Here is an 18,147-nt window from a genome sequence, read left to right on the forward strand (position 1 = left end):
GATCAAAAAGCTAGTCCTTATTAATCCTCAAAGTATGGAAAGGAAGGAAGGGATACTACTTATGTTAAGCAAAATTATCTCATTTTGAGAAAAACAAGACAATCTCCGCATGGAAGTTTCTTTGCTTTTCATTTTAAGGTACCTCCCAAAGAAGCAATCTTGTTCATGTCAAAATCTCCCTAAAATGGCCTGTGTAGTTCCAAACTGTCCTTGGTGAAACTGTGCCAGTTAGATAATAGGCATACTAGCTAGCATTCTTATGAGAAAAAAAAAAAATGAAGAAAATAGGTGTTTGGCCTGAAAGAGGTACAATTTTAGATTGAGGAGACCCTAAGAGAACTGCAGTCGTCCTTAAAGGTAGTGTTTGGGTTGACCTGGTGGCCACGGTCACCACCAGATGTCAGGCAAAACCTCCTGAAAGAAGGCAGGTGACACTAAACAAAGCAATCCTCAAAGACACAAAGTCAAGACCGAGGAATAAACCCTTATAGGGTTTTGAAGTGATGATATGAGGCAAAGGAATGCCAATCTGAAGAACCCTTCTAAACTACACAGCCACTATGATAAGGTCCAGGATTGACTTTTCAGGTTTGGCTGGGGGACTTTAAGGAGGCCTCCATGAGCCCTGCCTCCTTGTGGTCACACTTCTGTGTAATTCCTCCCTTCCTTGAGTGTAGGTAGGAACTGCAACTTGTTCTTAATGAATGGAATGCAAAAAAGGTGACACGAGGCACATGATTGCATTTATTTGATTATCTAAGAGTGTAGTGCCCATCTTGCTAGTCTGTCTCCAATGCTGGTTTTGGAAGAAGCAACTTGCCATGAATCCTACAGCCATAAGGAAACAAATTCTGCCAACAACCTGAGAGTGCTTGGGAGCAGATCCCTTCCCTGTCAAAGCTACAATGAGCACCTGGCCAGACACGTTTTTCCAGCATTGAGATCCTAAACAGACTACCCAGCTAAGCCACGCCTAGACTTCCGACCCACAAACATTGTGAGACAATAAGTGTGTGTTGTTTTAAGCAGCTAAGTTTGTGGTAATTTGTTCTGCAGCAATAGAAAGCTAATGCTGCTGGCCTATGCCCATATTTTCACTAAAGACTTTTCTTCTTGTAGACACTTTTATTTCTAAATATTCAACTTAACATTTAGATCCCCTCTTCTAGCTATGGGCTGTTGAGATTAAAATTAGTTACTCAAACTTTCTTACTGTTTGAGTAAAAATTAACCATGGTATTTTCCCCTATTTACACAATATTAATATTAGTACAGTAAGGCCAGGTATGGTGGCTCACACCTGTATTCCCAGCACTTTGGGAGGCTGAGGCAGGAGAATCATTTGAGATTAGAAGCTCCAGATCAGTGTGGACAACATAGCAACACCTTGGCTCTACAAAAAATTTTGAAAAATACTAGCCGGGAGCGGTGGCATGTATCTGTAGTCCTAGCTACTCAGGAGGCTGAGGTGGGAGGATCACTTGAGCCCAAGAGTTGGAGGTAATAGTGAGCTACAATCACACCACTGCCCTCCAGGCTGGGCGACAGAGTGAGACCCTGTCTCTAAAGAAAAAAAAATTAGCACAGTAAAAGAGATGGCGCTAAATTAGCAGAGGCTGCTTTTATTTTCACAGATGTCTTCGACCCCACATAAGCAAGGACACTGTATGTTGTGGCACACAGGTTTCTCTCCAACTAGACGGAGCTCTTAGAAGTTAGTGTCCTTTGGCTCCCCTCCAGGCCTTACACACACTGGATATTCAATAACTATGGAATTAAAACTGCAGTTGCCTTTAAGCTTATTTATTAATGGGATCTGGTTTCACTCTGGGTGGCACTTCCACTTTAACGCAACGATCAAAAACATTAAGATCTACGACAAGATGGATATTGGGACAATAAGCATGACAATGTCATTGTTGCCAAGCCAAATTTTACAAGAGGCGAAGGGAAGCAAAGGGTAACTAGAATGCAGAGGTTCTTCATCATCATCTTCAATCAGCTGTCACAGAATTCCCCACTATTGAACCTCCCTTACAATTCTTACTTCTCCCCACCCCTCCAGGTATCTGAAATAGAAAAAAAAGGAAATAATTCTCCCTGAGAGATTTCTGCCTCCTTCTTCTTTCTTTTCAACAGCAACCTCAACTGTTGACAGAGGTTCCTTAGGATTCAAAGAACAATTCTGAAGCTGAAAACAGAATAGTCTGTTTTTGAATAAATCCTAAAATATTTTCATTTCACACCCTTGTTCCATGAGGAAAAAATTTACATAGAGACAAATATGTTTTGTTCAGGCAGTATGCAATAATAAAGTTTAGGCCAAATTAGATTTATAATTAGATATTAAATGCTGGTTTGGTACTAAGTTTAGGGATAAAATGAACCCATATCCACATATGTACTTATAGACACCAAAGCACAAAACAGATAATCTAGCTGGCATCCAGTGTTTCTTGACTTTGGCTGAATCTCTGTTCCCCAGAACAGACTGCAAGCTCCAAAAGGTGGGGACCATGTTTTGGTCAGCTTTGGATTTCTCTAACACCTTGCACAGTGTTCATGCAAAGAGCCACTCACAGAAATTGTTGAATTCACTTAAAAAAGAAAACAATTTTGGCTGGGTACAGTGGCTCATGCCTGTAATCCCAGCATTTTGGGAGGCTGAGGCGGGAGGATGGCTTGAACCCAGGAGTTTGAGACCAGCTTGGACAACATAGTGAGTCCCTGTCTCTATGAAAAAACTTTTAAAAATTAGCTGGATGTGGTGGCACACTGCCTGTAGTCCTAGCTACTCTGGAGGCTGAGGTGGGAGGATCACTTGAGCCTGGGAGGTCGAGGCTGCGGTGAACTGAAATCATGCCACTGTATTCCAGCTTGGGTGACAGAGCAAGACCCTATCTCAAAAACAACAACAACAATACTAACGCAATTTTTATAAAATGGTTAATGAGGCTTGCTAAGGTGGCAGTAGACCCAAACGCAGATGTTCAAACATTGCCATTCTTACACGTTTTGGAGTGAAACAGTGAAAGGGAAAGGACAGAGAATTAAACCAAATTAAACTAAAATCTCCAAGTCTGTAGTAAAAGAGAGCTGCAGCAGGTTTAGTCAGTGAAAAAAAAATTTTTTTTTTTTCCCCTGAGATGGAGTCTCACCCTATCACCCAGGCTGGAGTACAGTGGCACCATCTCAGCTCACTGCAACCTCTGCCTCCCGGGTTCAAGCGATTCTCCTGCTTCAGCCTCCCGAGTAGCTGGGTTACAGGCATGTGCCACCATGCCTGGCTAATTCTGTATTTTCAGTAGAGATGGGGGTTTCTCCATGTTGGTCAGGCTGGTCTCGAACTCTTGACCTCAGGTGATCTGCCCGCCTTGGCCTCCCAAAGTGCTGGGATTACAGGTGAGCCACCGTGCCCGGCCTGAAAATGGTTTTGAAAACATATTTTAATGAAAACACTTTCTCACCATCTTTAAATAAAAACAATTTGCATTTTCCAATCGGAAGCTGCTGGGGCATTAGGACTCATGTGCTTTCTGCTCCACAGGTTTCAGATGCCACTGCACTACTAACTCCCCAGTGCTTTTGAGGCACGTGTTAGACATGTTCTCCTCTGTTGGAAGTCCTTGTGGCAACTTCAAGGGCTTGATTCTGTGACACAAGAAAATGCGTTTAGATAGGAGGAATACGTTCTAGCGTTCTATATCCCCGCAGGATAACTACAGTTAACAATAACACATAGTTTCAAATAGCTAGGAGGAGGATGATGAATGTTCCCAACATGAAGAAATGATAAATGTCTGAGATGATGGATATGCCAATTACCCTGATCGGATCACTATACTTTATATATATTGAAACGTCACTATGTACCCCATAAATATGTACAATTATTATGTGTCAATTAAAAAAAAACAAAATAAAATTTTAGTTTTCTAAAAAGTTTTTTTTCAGAACATTAACGAAAAAAGAAAAATGCATTTAGAATTACACTAGGCAATACATTTTAAAAAGAGCTGAGAAGAAACAACAAACCTTATCAAATGCTTAACTACTTTCAATTTTGCATTCACTGAAGGGATATTCTTGTGAACTTGAGGGGTATGTGCCTGTGAACAACAACAACAAAGCAATGTTATCAATCTGAAAAGCAGATAGTTCCATGTTTCAGTAAAATGTTAAATTGAAGGTTCATTCTAAGCCAAATTTATAAATAAATTACCCTAAGTAATACAAAATAAATAATAAATGTATACTGCAAAGTTTTAAAAGTATAAAATTTAAAGCAAATGTAAACAACACTAAAGATGATTAAAATAATTGCATACTTTTTCTAATCCAAGCATCTTTATTATATCTTTTTCCCAATATGGACGTCTTCTTGTACTTTTTATTCTGGTAACAATATGCAGTTTATGAGGGTTCTGTGGATCCCCACCATATTTTTCATGATCTTCAGGTGAGGCCTGAAACACCTAGAAAGGAAAGAATTATAAATGGTAAATTTCTAACTTACACAGTTTCTGTGTACCTCCCATTTTTTCTTAAAAGACACACACACATACACAACTACATAATTACCTCATCCTTAATCACCATGTAATCCTCAACCTCAGATTGAACATTTCTATCAATCTGATTATGCAGATAGATGGAGTTTAACCTGTAGAACAAAGCAGGAGCAACCAGACAACACTAAATAATTTAAATGTCAGGAGAATCTGTAAGCACTGCTATGAGCTGGGCACTGGGCTGCATCCTCTTCCCTCCCTATTCTCAGGTGAAGAGCTGACTATCAAGTGGGAAAACAAACATGTAAATTAAAAATGAAAATAAAACATAAGTATTATAAAAAGAATCTACAAAGTATTATGAGAATACAGGCAAATGACTAATGAACTCTGCCTATGAGGGATCAGAAACAGCTCCACAGAGCTAATATTTGAATTAATTATCTAAGAATCAAAAGGTTCTAAGAAACTATCCCACAGAAACACTCCTCTAAGTATACAAAATATACCGAATAAGGATGTGTATTCTAACACTATTTGTAACACTGAAAAATTTAAAGGCAACCCGTGTTCCTCACTATGATAACTACATTATGATGCATCCATTCTAAATAAAATGATAAATAATAAAACTAAGTAAAATGATACAAATACACAAATTCTTTTTTTTTTTTTTTGAGATGGAGTCTTGCTCTGTCGCCCAGGCTGGAGTGCAATGGCACGATCTTGGCTCACTGCAACCTCTGCCCCCAAGGTTCAAGCGATTCTCTTGCTTCAGCCTCACGAGTAGCTGGGATTACAGGCGCACACCACCATGCCCAGCTAATTTTTCTATTTTTGGTAGAGATGGGGGTCTCACCATGTTGGCCAGGCTGGTCTCGAACTCCTGACCTTGTGATCCGCCTGCCTTGGCCTCCCAAAGTGCTAGGATTACAGGCGTGAACCACCACGCCTGGCGCAAATACACAAATTCTGATGTATCCTATAGGATACAATACTACCATTAAAATGAATGAGGTTTACTATCTTTGCAGGTCTTCACATTGAATGATGGCCATAATATATTCTTGAGCCCAAAACCAAAAAGAAATGTCCACACAATTATGTGTTGTAAGCTGTTATGTGCATCATCTGTACCAAATACATGAGTGTGCATATGTGATATATTCTATAAATACTGTTTCTAAGACTCATATAAAATATATATAAAGGTCTCAAAGACATTAGATCAAGAGTCATACTTCTGGGGAAGCAGATTTAGAAAAAAAATTGACCCCCAAAAAGATGGTATTTTAATAAAAAAGAATATCATTCATGATTAAAAACAGTTTTGTATAAATGTAAACAGTGTAAAAGTGTTCTTATTTCTCCACAGCCTTGCCAGCATCTATTGTTTCTTGACTTTTTAATAATCGTCACTCTGACTGGCATGAGGTAGTATCTCATTGTGGTTTTGATTTGCATTTCTCTAATGATCAGTGATGATGAGCTTTTTTTCATGTTTCTTGGCCACATAAATATCTTCTTTTGAGAAGCGTCTGTTCATTTCCTTTGCCCACTTTTTGATGGGATTGTTTGTTTTTTTCTTGTAAATTTAAGTTCCTTGTAGATTCTGGATATTAGACCTTTGTCAGATGGGTAGATTGCAAAATTTTTCTCCCATTCTGTAGGTTGCCTGCTCACTCTGATGCGAGTTTCTTTTGCTGTGCAGAAGCTCTTTAGTTTAATTAGATCCCATTTGTCAATTTTGGCTTTTGTTGCAATTGCTTTTGGTGTTTTAGTCATGAAGGCTTTGCCCATGCCTATGTCCTGAATGGTATTGCCTAGGTTTTCTTCTGAGGTTTTTATGGTTTTGCACTATTGGTGGGAATGTAAATTAGTTCAACCATTGTGGAAGACAGTGTGGTGATTCCTCAAGGATCTAGAACCAGAAATACCATTGGACTCAGCAATCCCATTACTGGGTATACACCCAAAGGAATATAAATCATTCTACTATAAAGACACATGCACATGTATGTTTATTGAAGCAGTACTTACAATAGCAAAGACATGGAACCAACCCAAATGCCCATCAATGATAGACTGGATAAAGAAAATGTGGTACATATACACCATGGAATACTATGCAGCCATAAAAAGGAATGAGATCATGTCCTTTGCAGGGACATGGATAAAGCTGGATGCCATCATCCTCAGCAAACTAATACAGGAACAGAAAACCAAACACCGCATGTTCTCACTCATAAGTGGGAGTTGAGCAATGAGAACACACGGGGAGTTGGGGGCAAAGGGAGACCATTAGGACAAACACCTAATCCATGTAGGGCTTAAAACCTAGATGACGGGTTGATAGGTACAGCAAACCACCATGGCCCATGTATACCTATGTGACAAATCTGCACGTGTATACCGGAACTTAAAAAAAAATGTATACAGTGAGAGGTTCATATTATATTACTAAACAGAGAGAGCAGCTAGAGAAGCATTGATTCATATGAGATGAATCACATCTTAAAACACACAACACAGATTGAACTCCTTATTCTACTCTTTCCTCCTCATTACTGCACTTGACTAGTCTAAAAGAAAAAAATAAAACATACAACAAAGAAGGATGTGGAAGGAGTTGGCAGCAGTTATCTCGGGGTGGGTAAGATTAAGAGTATTTTTTGGTGAGTTTTGCTTGTTTATATTTTTCTAGAGATTTTGAAGAGATTAGGATGAGAAGGATGGTGGAGATCAGAGGAACGGGTAGGTGCACTAAAGAAAGGTGAGAATATTTAAAGGAACAGTATGAAGGAGCACAAAATATTTTGGAAAGGCAAGTGGTTCAGGGTGGCTAATATAGAAAAAAGCATGAAAAGTAATGCAGGGGATGAAGTTAAACTATGCGCGACTATGTTGAGCCTTTAGAAATTACCGCTGGGGATACAGAGTTAATGAAGGTTAGAACCAATGGGACCATGTTTCTAAGAGATTTGCAAAGAAAACTCTTACCTAAGAATAAAACCAACTGGGGATAGAGACTGATACAAGGAAACCCAGTTAGGAGGCACTTATGACCATGGTTTAAGAGCCTGAACTACAGTAGCTGTAACAGAAAAAGGACTGATATGGGAACTCTGGGCAGTAATATAGATGGATTTGTGTTGGGTGAAGAAGAGGGAGGCTGAGCTTGATTCAGATGTCTCTAGTCTGGGAAATTAGATAGAGGATGGTAGCATTAACTGACATAACTAATACAAGAGACGCACCCTCTTTTTTATTTGGTTGTTTGGAGGGAAAGTAAGATGAGTTGAATTTTGGATATGAACTTGAAATACCTATAAGTTATCCAAGTAGCAATGTCTAGAAACCAGTTGAGAATACAGGAGAATACAGGAATAAGTTCAGACGATAGGCAGGGGCCAGGCGTGGTTGCTCACGCCTATAATTCCAGCACTTTGGGAGGCCAAGGGGGGTGGATCACGAGGTCAGGAGATCAAGACCATCCTGGCCAACATGGTGAAACCCCGTCTCTACTAAAAATACAAAAATTAGCTGGGTGTGGTGGCACATGCCTGTAATCCCAGCTACTTGGGAGGCTGAGGCAGGAGAATCGCTTGAACCCGGGAGATGGAGGTTGCAGTGAGCCGAGACCACGCCACCACACTCCAGCCTGGAGACAGAGCGAGACTCCGTCTCCAAAAAAAAAAAAAAAAAAAAGATAGTCAGGGGCTATTTTCATGAGGTTTAAAGGTTTTCATATTTATCACAGTTGATGATCAAAACCACTGCCTTGCACATTTATTTTATTTAAAGTTCCAGGGCACAAATATAGGATGTGCAGGTTTGTTACATAGGTAAACATGTGCCATGGCAATCTGCTGCACTATTTGCTACACTTATCAACCCATCACCTAGGTATGAAGCCCAGCATGCATTAGCTATTTTTCCTGGTGGTCTCCCTCCACTCGCCCCCTACAGGACCCAGTGTGTGTTATTCTCCTGCCTGTGTCTAGCCTTGCATATTTTAAATGAATGCCAACATTTGTATCTATCCTTCCAGAAATACAGAGTAAGAAACATGGAAAGATATAAGACAATATAGTTGTGGAAAGAATAGCAGTGGAAAGACAATGACTTGAAAAATAAAAAAGATTTCTTTATTTTGTTTTGAGACAAGGTCTCACTCTGTTGCCCAGGCTGGAGTGCACTGATCCGATCATGGCTCACTACACCCTTGACCTCTTGCTAAAGTGATCCTCTCATCTCAGCCTCCTGAGCAGTTGGGCCTACAGGCATGCACCACCACACCTAGCTAATTTTTAAATTTTTTGTAGATACAGAGTCTCACTACGTTGCCCAGGCTGGTCTTGAATTCCTGGACTCAAGAGATCCTCCTGCCTCAGCCTCCCAAAATGCTAGGAATACAGGTGTGAACCATTGTACCTGGATGAGATTTCTGATAAAAGAACACCAAGCACATTAAAGGTATCAAAGTAGTCAATGGTAATACTGTTTTATCTTTTAAGAAAATCAATGGAGAATGGTAGTCACCAGAAGCTAGGGAGAGGGGAAAATGGGGAGTTACTATTATTATTAATTTTTGAGACAGGATCTTGCTCTGTTGCCCAGGCTGGAGTGCAGTGGCACAATTATAGGTCACTGCAGCCTTAACCTCCTGAGTAGCTAGGACTACAGGTATGTACCACAACACCCATCTAATTTTTTTTTTTTTTTTTTGGTAGAGACTGGGTCTCCTTATGTTGCCTAGGTTGGCAGTTATTATTTAGTGGATATAGAGTTTCAGTTTTGCAAGATGAAAAGAGTTCTGGAGATGGATGGTTGTAATAGTTGCACAACAGTGTCAATGTACTTAATGCCATTGAATAGCACACTTAAAAGTGGTTAAGATGGTAAATGTTATATGTGTATTTTACCACAATAAAAAATATTAGGAACCCCCCACCCAAAACAAATAAACAAAAAACCCAGGCTTTACAAAGCTAAATGTAGTCTTTACCATACAATCCAGCAATTATGCTCCAGGTATTTAACTCATGAGTTGGAAATTTATGTCCACACAAAAATCTATACATGAATGTTTATAGCAGCTTTGTTCATTACTGTCCAAAACTAGAAGCAACCAAGATGTTTTTCCATAGGTGAATGCACACATAAACTGTGTATGTCTATGCAATGGGATATTATTCAGCAATAAAAAATAAGCAAGCAAGCCACAAAAAGACATGGAGGAACCTTACAGGTATATTGCTAAGAGAAAGAAGCCAGTTTGAAAGGGCTATATACCATATGATTTCAGCTATATTACATTCTAGAAAAGGCAAAACTATGGAGATAATAAAAAGATCAGTGCTTGCCAGGGGTTAGGAGTTGGGAAGGATAAATAGGTGAACCACAGGTGATACTTAGGGCAGTGAAACTATTCTGTATAATACTGTAATAGTGGATACATGACATTATGCATTTGTCAAAACCCATAGAACTTCACAACATGAAGACTGAACACTAGTGTAAACTATGGTATTTAGTTAATAATACTGTGTCCCGTTGGTTCATCAGTTGTGGGGGACACTGTATATGCTGGGCGGAGGGAGCACATAGGAACTCTCCATACTTCGCAATCAATGTTTCCGCAAACCTAAAACTGCTTTAAGAAATAAAGACTATTAATTAAAAAACAAATAAAAACAGGCCGGGCGCCTGTAATCCCAGCACTTTGGGAGGCCAAGGCGGGTGGATCACTTGAGATCAGGAGTGCAAGACCAGCCTGGGCAACATGATGAAACCCCATCTCTACTAAAAATACAAAAATTAGCCGGGTGTGGTGGCACGGGCCTGTGGTCCCAGATACTCTGGAGGCTGAGGCACAAAAACTGTTTGAACCCGGGAGACGGAGGTTGCAGTGAGCTGAGATTGCACCACTGCACTCCAGCCTGGGCAACAAAGCAAAACTCTCTTTAAAAAAAAATTTTAAACAAAAATCAATGGCGGGCTTAGTCAATATTATCTAAAAGAATGATAGGTACACAGAAATGAAATAGAAAAAGCTGAAAGATCCAAAGTAACAATGATCGATACGGAAAGTGAAAATGAAGAGTGACACAGTGAGAGCCTGAGTAGGAAGACCCACTGCTTTCTCAGGACAATGGTGATACCAACACACATGTACAAACCACAAGCAGGAATAAGTAGACTGAAATAATAAAAACCCATTACTGTGAAGGCCAGTGACACAAGTGATAGAACAGTTTTATTTTTATGATCACCATTCACATAAATCCCACTATGCTTTAAACTCTGTACCACCACCTACATCCACATATAATTTAACATAAAATCTTTCAATATTACAAAAACGGGTACCACTTAAAACATTTTTTAAAACAACACTAACATTAAAAAAAAATCAAACTTTGTTCTTACTTTTTCTGGAATTCTTGATCTGGTGAATTTGTGACGAATCCAATCTGTACAAATAAGAGACTCCACACCTTTTGTCATGGTCTAAAATATGATATAAATCATTTGTTTTTTAGAATTCTGTCAGTACAGAAATCCATACCCACCAATCTTTAGGTAACAGAAGTCTGTTCCAACCTACCCTATAATTATTAAAGGTATATCTTAGCTCCCTAGCTGAGTGAATGCATCCCATCTAAGCACTAACATCATATAAAGCTAAAAGCATATAAATATACTTTTAGACCACGGATTGGTAACCGTTTTCTGTAAAGGACCAGATAGTAAACATTTCCAGCTCTAGAGCTATGTAGTCTCCATTGCCAAAACTCAGCTTGGCCATCACAGGGTAAAAGCAGTCAGACAATATGCAAACTTTTCTTTTTTTTTTTTTGAGACAGAGTCTCGCTCTGTCACCCAGGCTGGACTGCACTGGCGCAATCTCGGCTCACTGCAACCTCTGCCTCCTGGGTTCACGCCATTCTCTTGCCTCAGCCTTCTGAATAGCTGGGACTACAGGCGCCCACCACCATGTCCAGCTAATTTTTTTTTGTATTTTTAGTAGAGATAGGGTTTCACCGTGTTAGCCAGGATGATCTCGATCTCCTGACCTCGTGATCCGTCCACCTTGGCCTCCCAACGTGCTGGGATTACAAGCGTGAGCCACCGTGCCCAGCCGGGTGTGGCTATTTTTCAATAAAACTGTTATTTACAAAAATAGGTGGCAGGCTGAATTTGGCCTAAAGGCCATAGTTTATCAACTCTTGCTCTAGACAATGTGCAATAACTCACATTTAACAAGACAATACAAAAGAAATCCAAAATGAGTTTCTAGTTTCCCTCCTAGTTCTAACAATGTCATCACTCCTAGTTCCTACTTCTTGTTCCTGCTCTACATTCCTCCAATCCCATTTCTCTCAGGCTGCTGAAGAAAAAGGATTCACTGCCAACCTTTCATACCAGGATACTGCTGTGGGAATGGGCAACAGTCATTCCCATCATTCCCTCCCAGCATTTCCTGCATTGCAGAGATGGCATAAACCACTAGAAGACAGGCACTGGGCTGAGTTCTGCTGCCTACCAGCTGTGAGACATGAGACACTTACTCTCTCAGAGGGTCAGTTTCCTCAGCTCTAAAAAGGAACTCATATTGACCTCACAGGATTAATCTGAGGTTAAGGTAATATATACAAAGCCCCTTACATTGCTGTCATCTGCAGCCAGGAGCAGGTCAATAGGCTCATCTAGGCTCTGGCCCTTATGAGCAGATTAGGCAGCACCACTGCACTTTCTAAAAGCAAGCCTAGAAGGAGATACATGAAAATACTAACACTGAGGGTCTCTTAGAGATTATTTCTCTTCCTTCTGATTTTCTATATTTTTCTAATATTTTATTATTGAAAATGCACTCCTTCTGTAATCTAAGGGGAAAAACAACCTAAAACTTTAAGATTAAGACAGACCAAGGGGAATCAATGACAGCCATTTTTTATTGGCATGTTTTCCAGAAAAATATCTTTTTTGATTCTAGATCTTTAGGGATAAAACAGCAGAAAAAACCATATATAAACAAGATTAACTCTCAATATCTAAACAATTTCGAAAAGGAACTGGTGAAATAACTTAATTTTGGGTGGCTGGGGCAGGTGGATCACAAGGTCAGGAGTTGGAGACCAGCCTGGCCAATATGGTGAAACCCCCGAGTATATGAAAAATACAAAAATTAGCCAGGCATAGTGGCAGACACCTGTAGTCCCAGCTACTCAGGAGGCTGAGGCCGGAGAATTGCTTGAATCAGGGAGGCGGAGACTACAGTGAGCCCAGATTGTGCCACTGCACTCCAGCCTGGGTGACAGAGAGAGACTCCGTCTCAAAAAAATAAAAAAAAGAACTTAGCTTGCCTTGTAATGATTAAAAAAAAAATTCATAAGGGGTAGAAAAGACAAATTCTTGAAAAGAAACACTTACCTGTAGTCTGCCTGGGGGCCATTGAACTACTAAGCGCAAAATCCCAGCCATAAGTGTAGTGATTGCTCTCTTTAGAGGCTGTGGGAAGTAGGAAGTAGACCCATCAGTCAACTATGTCTTGGAAATGAACAGGTTTCCCCTTCTCTAGTATTAAAAAACTAAGCAGCAAATTAATTGTAAACTTAAGTTTAACGGTAAAATTATTGGTTATTTTAATACAATAAGGGCACAAATTAATTTATAAATGTTTTATTCAACCACAGGTAGTAATTATACACATTAACCACATCCCACTTTCATCAAATGAGTCAGTCCTAGATTGATTCCACAAAATTACTATCATTTAAAGTGTCTTCTTCAACAATGAAGGCAGATAAAGAATGCTTTGCCATAGAATCACAGAAAATTAAAGAGCTAGAAGGGACTGAAGAAATTCCAACTCCTATAATTAGAACTGACTGCCCACATCCTTACTTTATGAATGAGGATCACGAATTCCAGAAAGTTCAATAACTTATCCAAGTGCATCCAGCTATCAATAAAGTTTGTGGTCTGGAACCCCATTCTCCTAATTCCTAGGCAAGTGCATTTTCACTAAATCATAACACCTTTCTGTTAAAAAGTAGAATTTTTTTTGCTTGTTTGTACTTTTTAAACTATTCTCAATGCACACGCATTGCTTCTATAACCTAAAAAGGTCATATTTATTTAATTAGACACAAAACAACTGTAGCCTACTATACTGACTTATATTGACAGCAGAAAGATTAAGTTCATGAACTACATGTATATCTCGGACAGGTTACTTAATTTGTGCGTTACAATTTTTCCCCCAGAAAAGAAAGAAAATACCTGTCTTGCAAATGAGTTATTCTACAAAGCACCTAAAACAGTACCTGGCATGTGGGAAGCCCTCAATAAATGGTAGCTTTTATTATTATTAAATTATTACAAAGCTAATAAGAATACTCTTAAAACTGCAGTCCCCAACCTTTCTGACACTGGACCAGTTTCATGGAAGACAATTTTTCCACAGATAGGGAGGGGTGGAAGGGAAGGTTTCCGGATGAAACTGTTCACCTCAGATCATCAGGCGTTAGATTCTTATAAGGAGCATGCAATCTAGATCCCTTGCATGCACAGTTCACAGTAGCGTTCACGCTCCTATGAGAATCTAATGTTGGACTGCTCTGACAGGCAGTGGAGCTCAGGTGGTAATGCTCACTCAACCACAGCTCACCTCCTGCTGTGCCACCTGGTTCCTAATGGGCCAGAAATGGTCTGGGTCTAAGGCCTGGGGTTTGGAGACTTCTGCTCTAACACACTAAAATAGGTTAAGTGTTGTAATTCAGTGTCCCGCAGATTCTAGCTCATTCAAGTTCTGCAAGTCTTTCCTGTGATGTGGATAAAGCAATGGAACTGTGAGAATCAACGCAAGACATCTCCTGAAGACAGCCAGACCTCAGAAACATTCCTCAGCAACTGAACCTATCTAATGCTAAATTATTTTACCAGACTTCCTCGTATCAAGGTTAGGTACTTAATCCAACATACTTAGCTTCACACTTTAAAAAATCTTTCTGATCACTTAGATCTCAACAAAATCCTAACTGGACTTCTGCTTCCATTCAAATTCCCCTAATATCTTTTTTGTATATCAGCAATAAATCATCTCATTAAATCTTAGATCATGTCACTCTGCTCAAAAATCTTCCAGAGAGCCAGGATTCTCACTGTTGAAGTGGGAGGTTACACATAAGCAAGAGGGGAAGGCTACAATGATCCTTATATACTAGATTGGAAATGGAACTCATGTTTAGCTTAATATAGCTATTGAGGGATATAGAAGTAATTATAGATATGCATATATACATGGGCTAGCTCTGCTAGCTGAGAGGACTTAAAGCAATAGCACTCAGTGGCAAGGAGCACACCCAGTGCCCAGATCTTGGCTGCATTCTTTAATAAAAGGAACCAGTGCTCCTTTGAGAAATGGCTGATTATGTCTGGAGCACTTTGTAATGCTAGAAAGGAACTACTGGAAAAAACATAACGATGGGGTATGTCAAAGGGACACTGCAGTCAACTGTACCCAAAGCTGGAACAATTTCAGCAACAAAATAAGTAACAAAGTATTACTGGCTTATAATCCAAACCAAAATAAATAAATAAATAAACAACCCTAAATTCATACTAATATAAATAGGTGAATAAGTTAATGAGAAAGAATATCCCATTCAGAAGAATTCCAAATAATTTATGTAGGTGCTCTCTTCCAGTATCTTCCCAAACACCTAACTGCCTCAAAACTGTCAATAATATCAAAAACAAGGAAAGTCTGAGAAACTGTCACAGTTAAGAGGAGCCTAAGGAAGAAGTCATGACCATTAAATGTAATGTGGTATCCTGGATGGGATCCTGGAATAGCAAATGGACATTTGGCAAAAACTAAGTAAATCTAAATAAAGTATGGACTTTAATAACGTATCAATATTGGTTCATCAACTGTACACAGGTATACCAAACATGAAAGGGGGAAACAGTGTAGCATATACAGAAACTCTGTACCATCTTCACAACTTCTTTGAAAATCTAAAACTATTCAAAAATAAAGTTTATGAAAAAATTAAAACCTCCAATGCTTGTCCATTTTGATCACAGTGAAAATCAAATTTTTTTTTTTTTTTTTTTTTTTTTTTTTTGAGACAGAGTCTCGCTTTGTCACCCAGGCTGGAGTGCAGTGGCCCAATCTTGGCTCACTGCAACCTCCGCCTCCTGGGTTCAACCGATTATCCTGCCTCAGCCTGCTGAGTAGCTGGGATCAGAGGCACGCACCACCACGTCCAGCTAATTTTTGTATTTTTAGTGGAGACGGGGTTTCACCATGTTGGCTAGGCTGCTCTTGAACTCCTGGCCTCAGGTGATCCGCCCGCCTGGGCTCCCAAAGTGCTGGGGTTACAAGCATGGGCCACTACCCCCGGCTCTAATTCTTAACCCTCACCCTCTCACGTCTTTGTAGTAGAGCACTACCAACCTTCCCCACCTCCAGGACTCCATCTCCAATTACTCTCTTGCTCAATCACCAGACACGCTGCCCCCCTTGTTTGATCTAGAACTAGTCAAGCAGGCATGCTCCCTTTGACTGACCATTCCCTCTCCTGGAATGATCCTGATATTTACATGGCTAATTTCCTTATCTTTTTCAATTTTTGGCTCAAATCTCACCTTTTCAATGAGGTCAACCCAGATCACATCATTTAACATTTTCACCCATACCCCAACTGTCAAGACTCCCAGTTCCTCTTCACTGCTTTCTATCGTGCTTATCTTCTAACGTAACTTAATTATCTGTTAGGTTTTGTTGTTTAGTGCATGTACATTCAATAACACGCTAATTCCATAGGAAAAGGGTTTTTAGATTTTGTTGTTTTGGGTCTGTTATATTCATAGAAGTATCCCAAACATCTGTGTAAAGCGGTATCTGCCCTATAGCAGACACATAATATATTTTTGCAGAATAATTGAAGTTTAAATATTTACAGACTTCTGAAGGTGTGACAGTCAAAAGTTACAAGTTTTTAGAGACAGTCTCGCTATGTTTCTGGTATTGAACTCAGCCTCAAGCAATCCTCAATTTTCCCAGTAATTGGAGCTAGGTGTGTGTCACCACGTTTGACTCAAAGAATACGTTTATTTTATCTTATTTATTTTTTTGAGACAGAGTCTCGCTCTGTCGCCCAGGCTGGAGTGCAGTGGCACGATCTGGGCTCACTGCAAGCTCCGCCTCCCGGGTTCACGCCATTCTCCTGCCTCGGCCTCCCCAGTAGCTGGGACTACAGGCGCCCGCCCCGACGCCCGGCTAATTTTTTGTATTTTTAGTAGAGACGGGGTTTCACCGTGTTAGCCAGGATGGTCTGGATCTCCTGACCTCGTGATCCTCCCGCCTCGGCCTCCGAAAGTGCTGAGATTACAGGCGTGAGCCACCGCGCCCGGCAAGGAATACGTTTTAATAAAGTAAAAGTTACTGTTAATAATTAGGCACGTAACTCCTGGACCCTGAAACAATTATGCTGTCTTCTGTAAAATAGGAAAATATCAGGCATCACAGGAGAAGTATGATCCCATTTCTATTTTTTAAATGTCTGTGAACGTGTGTAATCACAGAAAAACTCTGGAAGGTTGTCAGAAAAACGTTAACATACCCCTGGGGGTATGAAAAAAGGCGTTTTTCCTCCCCCTTCTCCCCCCCACCGACCGATAGTTCTTTTGTCTTTTTACAATAAGCATGCATGCAACAGGAATGTTAAAAATCGATTTCTTTTTCTAAACCGACAATGTATATAATTATTAAAGGGGGAAAAACACTTCTGAAATGCAAAACATGGAATCACTCTTGCAGAGATACCAGAGATCTCTGAAAGCTGGAAGCTTGTCTCTTCTCTGAACTCCTAGTGCCTAACAAGCAGTAGGCAGCCCTCATTACGGCCTCTTGGCAAAAAGGGCAGAACAAACAGCTTTTGGTAGGTCTCGATCAAAATGGTAACAAATCACAGTTTTAATAAAATGGCAAATATTCTAACTGCCAACTCTTGGATGTTTGCATTATAAAATGAAGCAATACAAAGATAAAGGCAATTTTCTGTCTTCATTTAAAAAAAAAAGCAACCTTAATACCCAGTGGCAACCCTAAGTTATGAATAAAGCAGCAGCACAGAAAATGTTGCTTGGGTTCCCTTTCCCAAGCTGTCCAGCCTCGGCGGCTCCGTTCTTGAGCTCCAAGAGTCTGGGCACAAAAAGCCGCGTGGCCCTGGATCCTGCAAATTGGGAAACTGGGGGATCCTGCAGGCCAATGGCCTTACGGGAGCCAATGTGACGGGATCAGGCGCAGACCCATTTAGGTTGCCGTAACCGGCCAACTCAGAACGCAATAGGGAAAATCAATTAGGATCTGCAGAGGGTTCCCGGATACACCTTGCGAAGAATGCCGCACTCTCCGCCACTCACTCCCCACTCACCGGCACCCGCTAAACCTTCAGCCTGAACTTTTCCTCCGAAGGGAAGCAGAGCAGAGGAAGAACTACTAAGTGCTACACTCAAAGCCTGCCGTCGCAGTGAGCGCGACCTCCAAACTGAGGCATTTTTGTTCCGGCGAAATCCCTCCCACTCAGGAAAGTCCCTAGAAAGAGAGCGCAGGCGCCTG

General features: G+C 40.3%; 1 protein-coding gene across 3 annotated transcripts in view; it reads right to left on the bottom strand.

Annotated features, from left to right (window-relative positions):
* MRPL30 (mitochondrial ribosomal protein L30) overlaps nt 1-18,146 on the bottom strand; it is a 28,714-nt gene extending 10,568 nt beyond the window's left edge. The window contains exons 1-7 of one of the 3 annotated variants that reach the window (XR_678250.5): nt 17,963-18,113; nt 12,948-13,025; nt 10,944-11,024; nt 4,329-4,475; nt 4,036-4,109; nt 3,468-3,651; nt 1,597-2,069 (exon numbers count right to left, since the gene is read on the bottom strand). Coding sequence is in view for 1 of the 3 variants with exons in the window: in XM_515648.6 (XP_515648.3) it covers nt 3,519-3,651; nt 4,036-4,109; nt 4,329-4,475; nt 10,944-11,024; nt 12,948-12,998 (486 nt within the window). In the remaining 2 variants the exon portion in view is untranslated. Of the gene's footprint in view, nt 1-1,596; nt 3,652-4,035; nt 4,110-4,328; nt 4,476-10,943; nt 11,025-12,947; nt 13,026-17,962 lie in introns of those variants that run through there. The other 2 variants (XR_001715950.4, XM_515648.6) reach the window with 2 other exon arrangements.
* Nucleotide 18,147: the final 1 nt, after the last annotated feature.

Source organism: Pan troglodytes, chromosome 12, assembly GCF_028858775.2.
Source record: "Pan troglodytes isolate AG18354 chromosome 12, NHGRI_mPanTro3-v2.0_pri, whole genome shotgun sequence".
NCBI lineage: Eukaryota > Metazoa > Chordata > Mammalia > Primates > Hominidae > Pan > Pan troglodytes.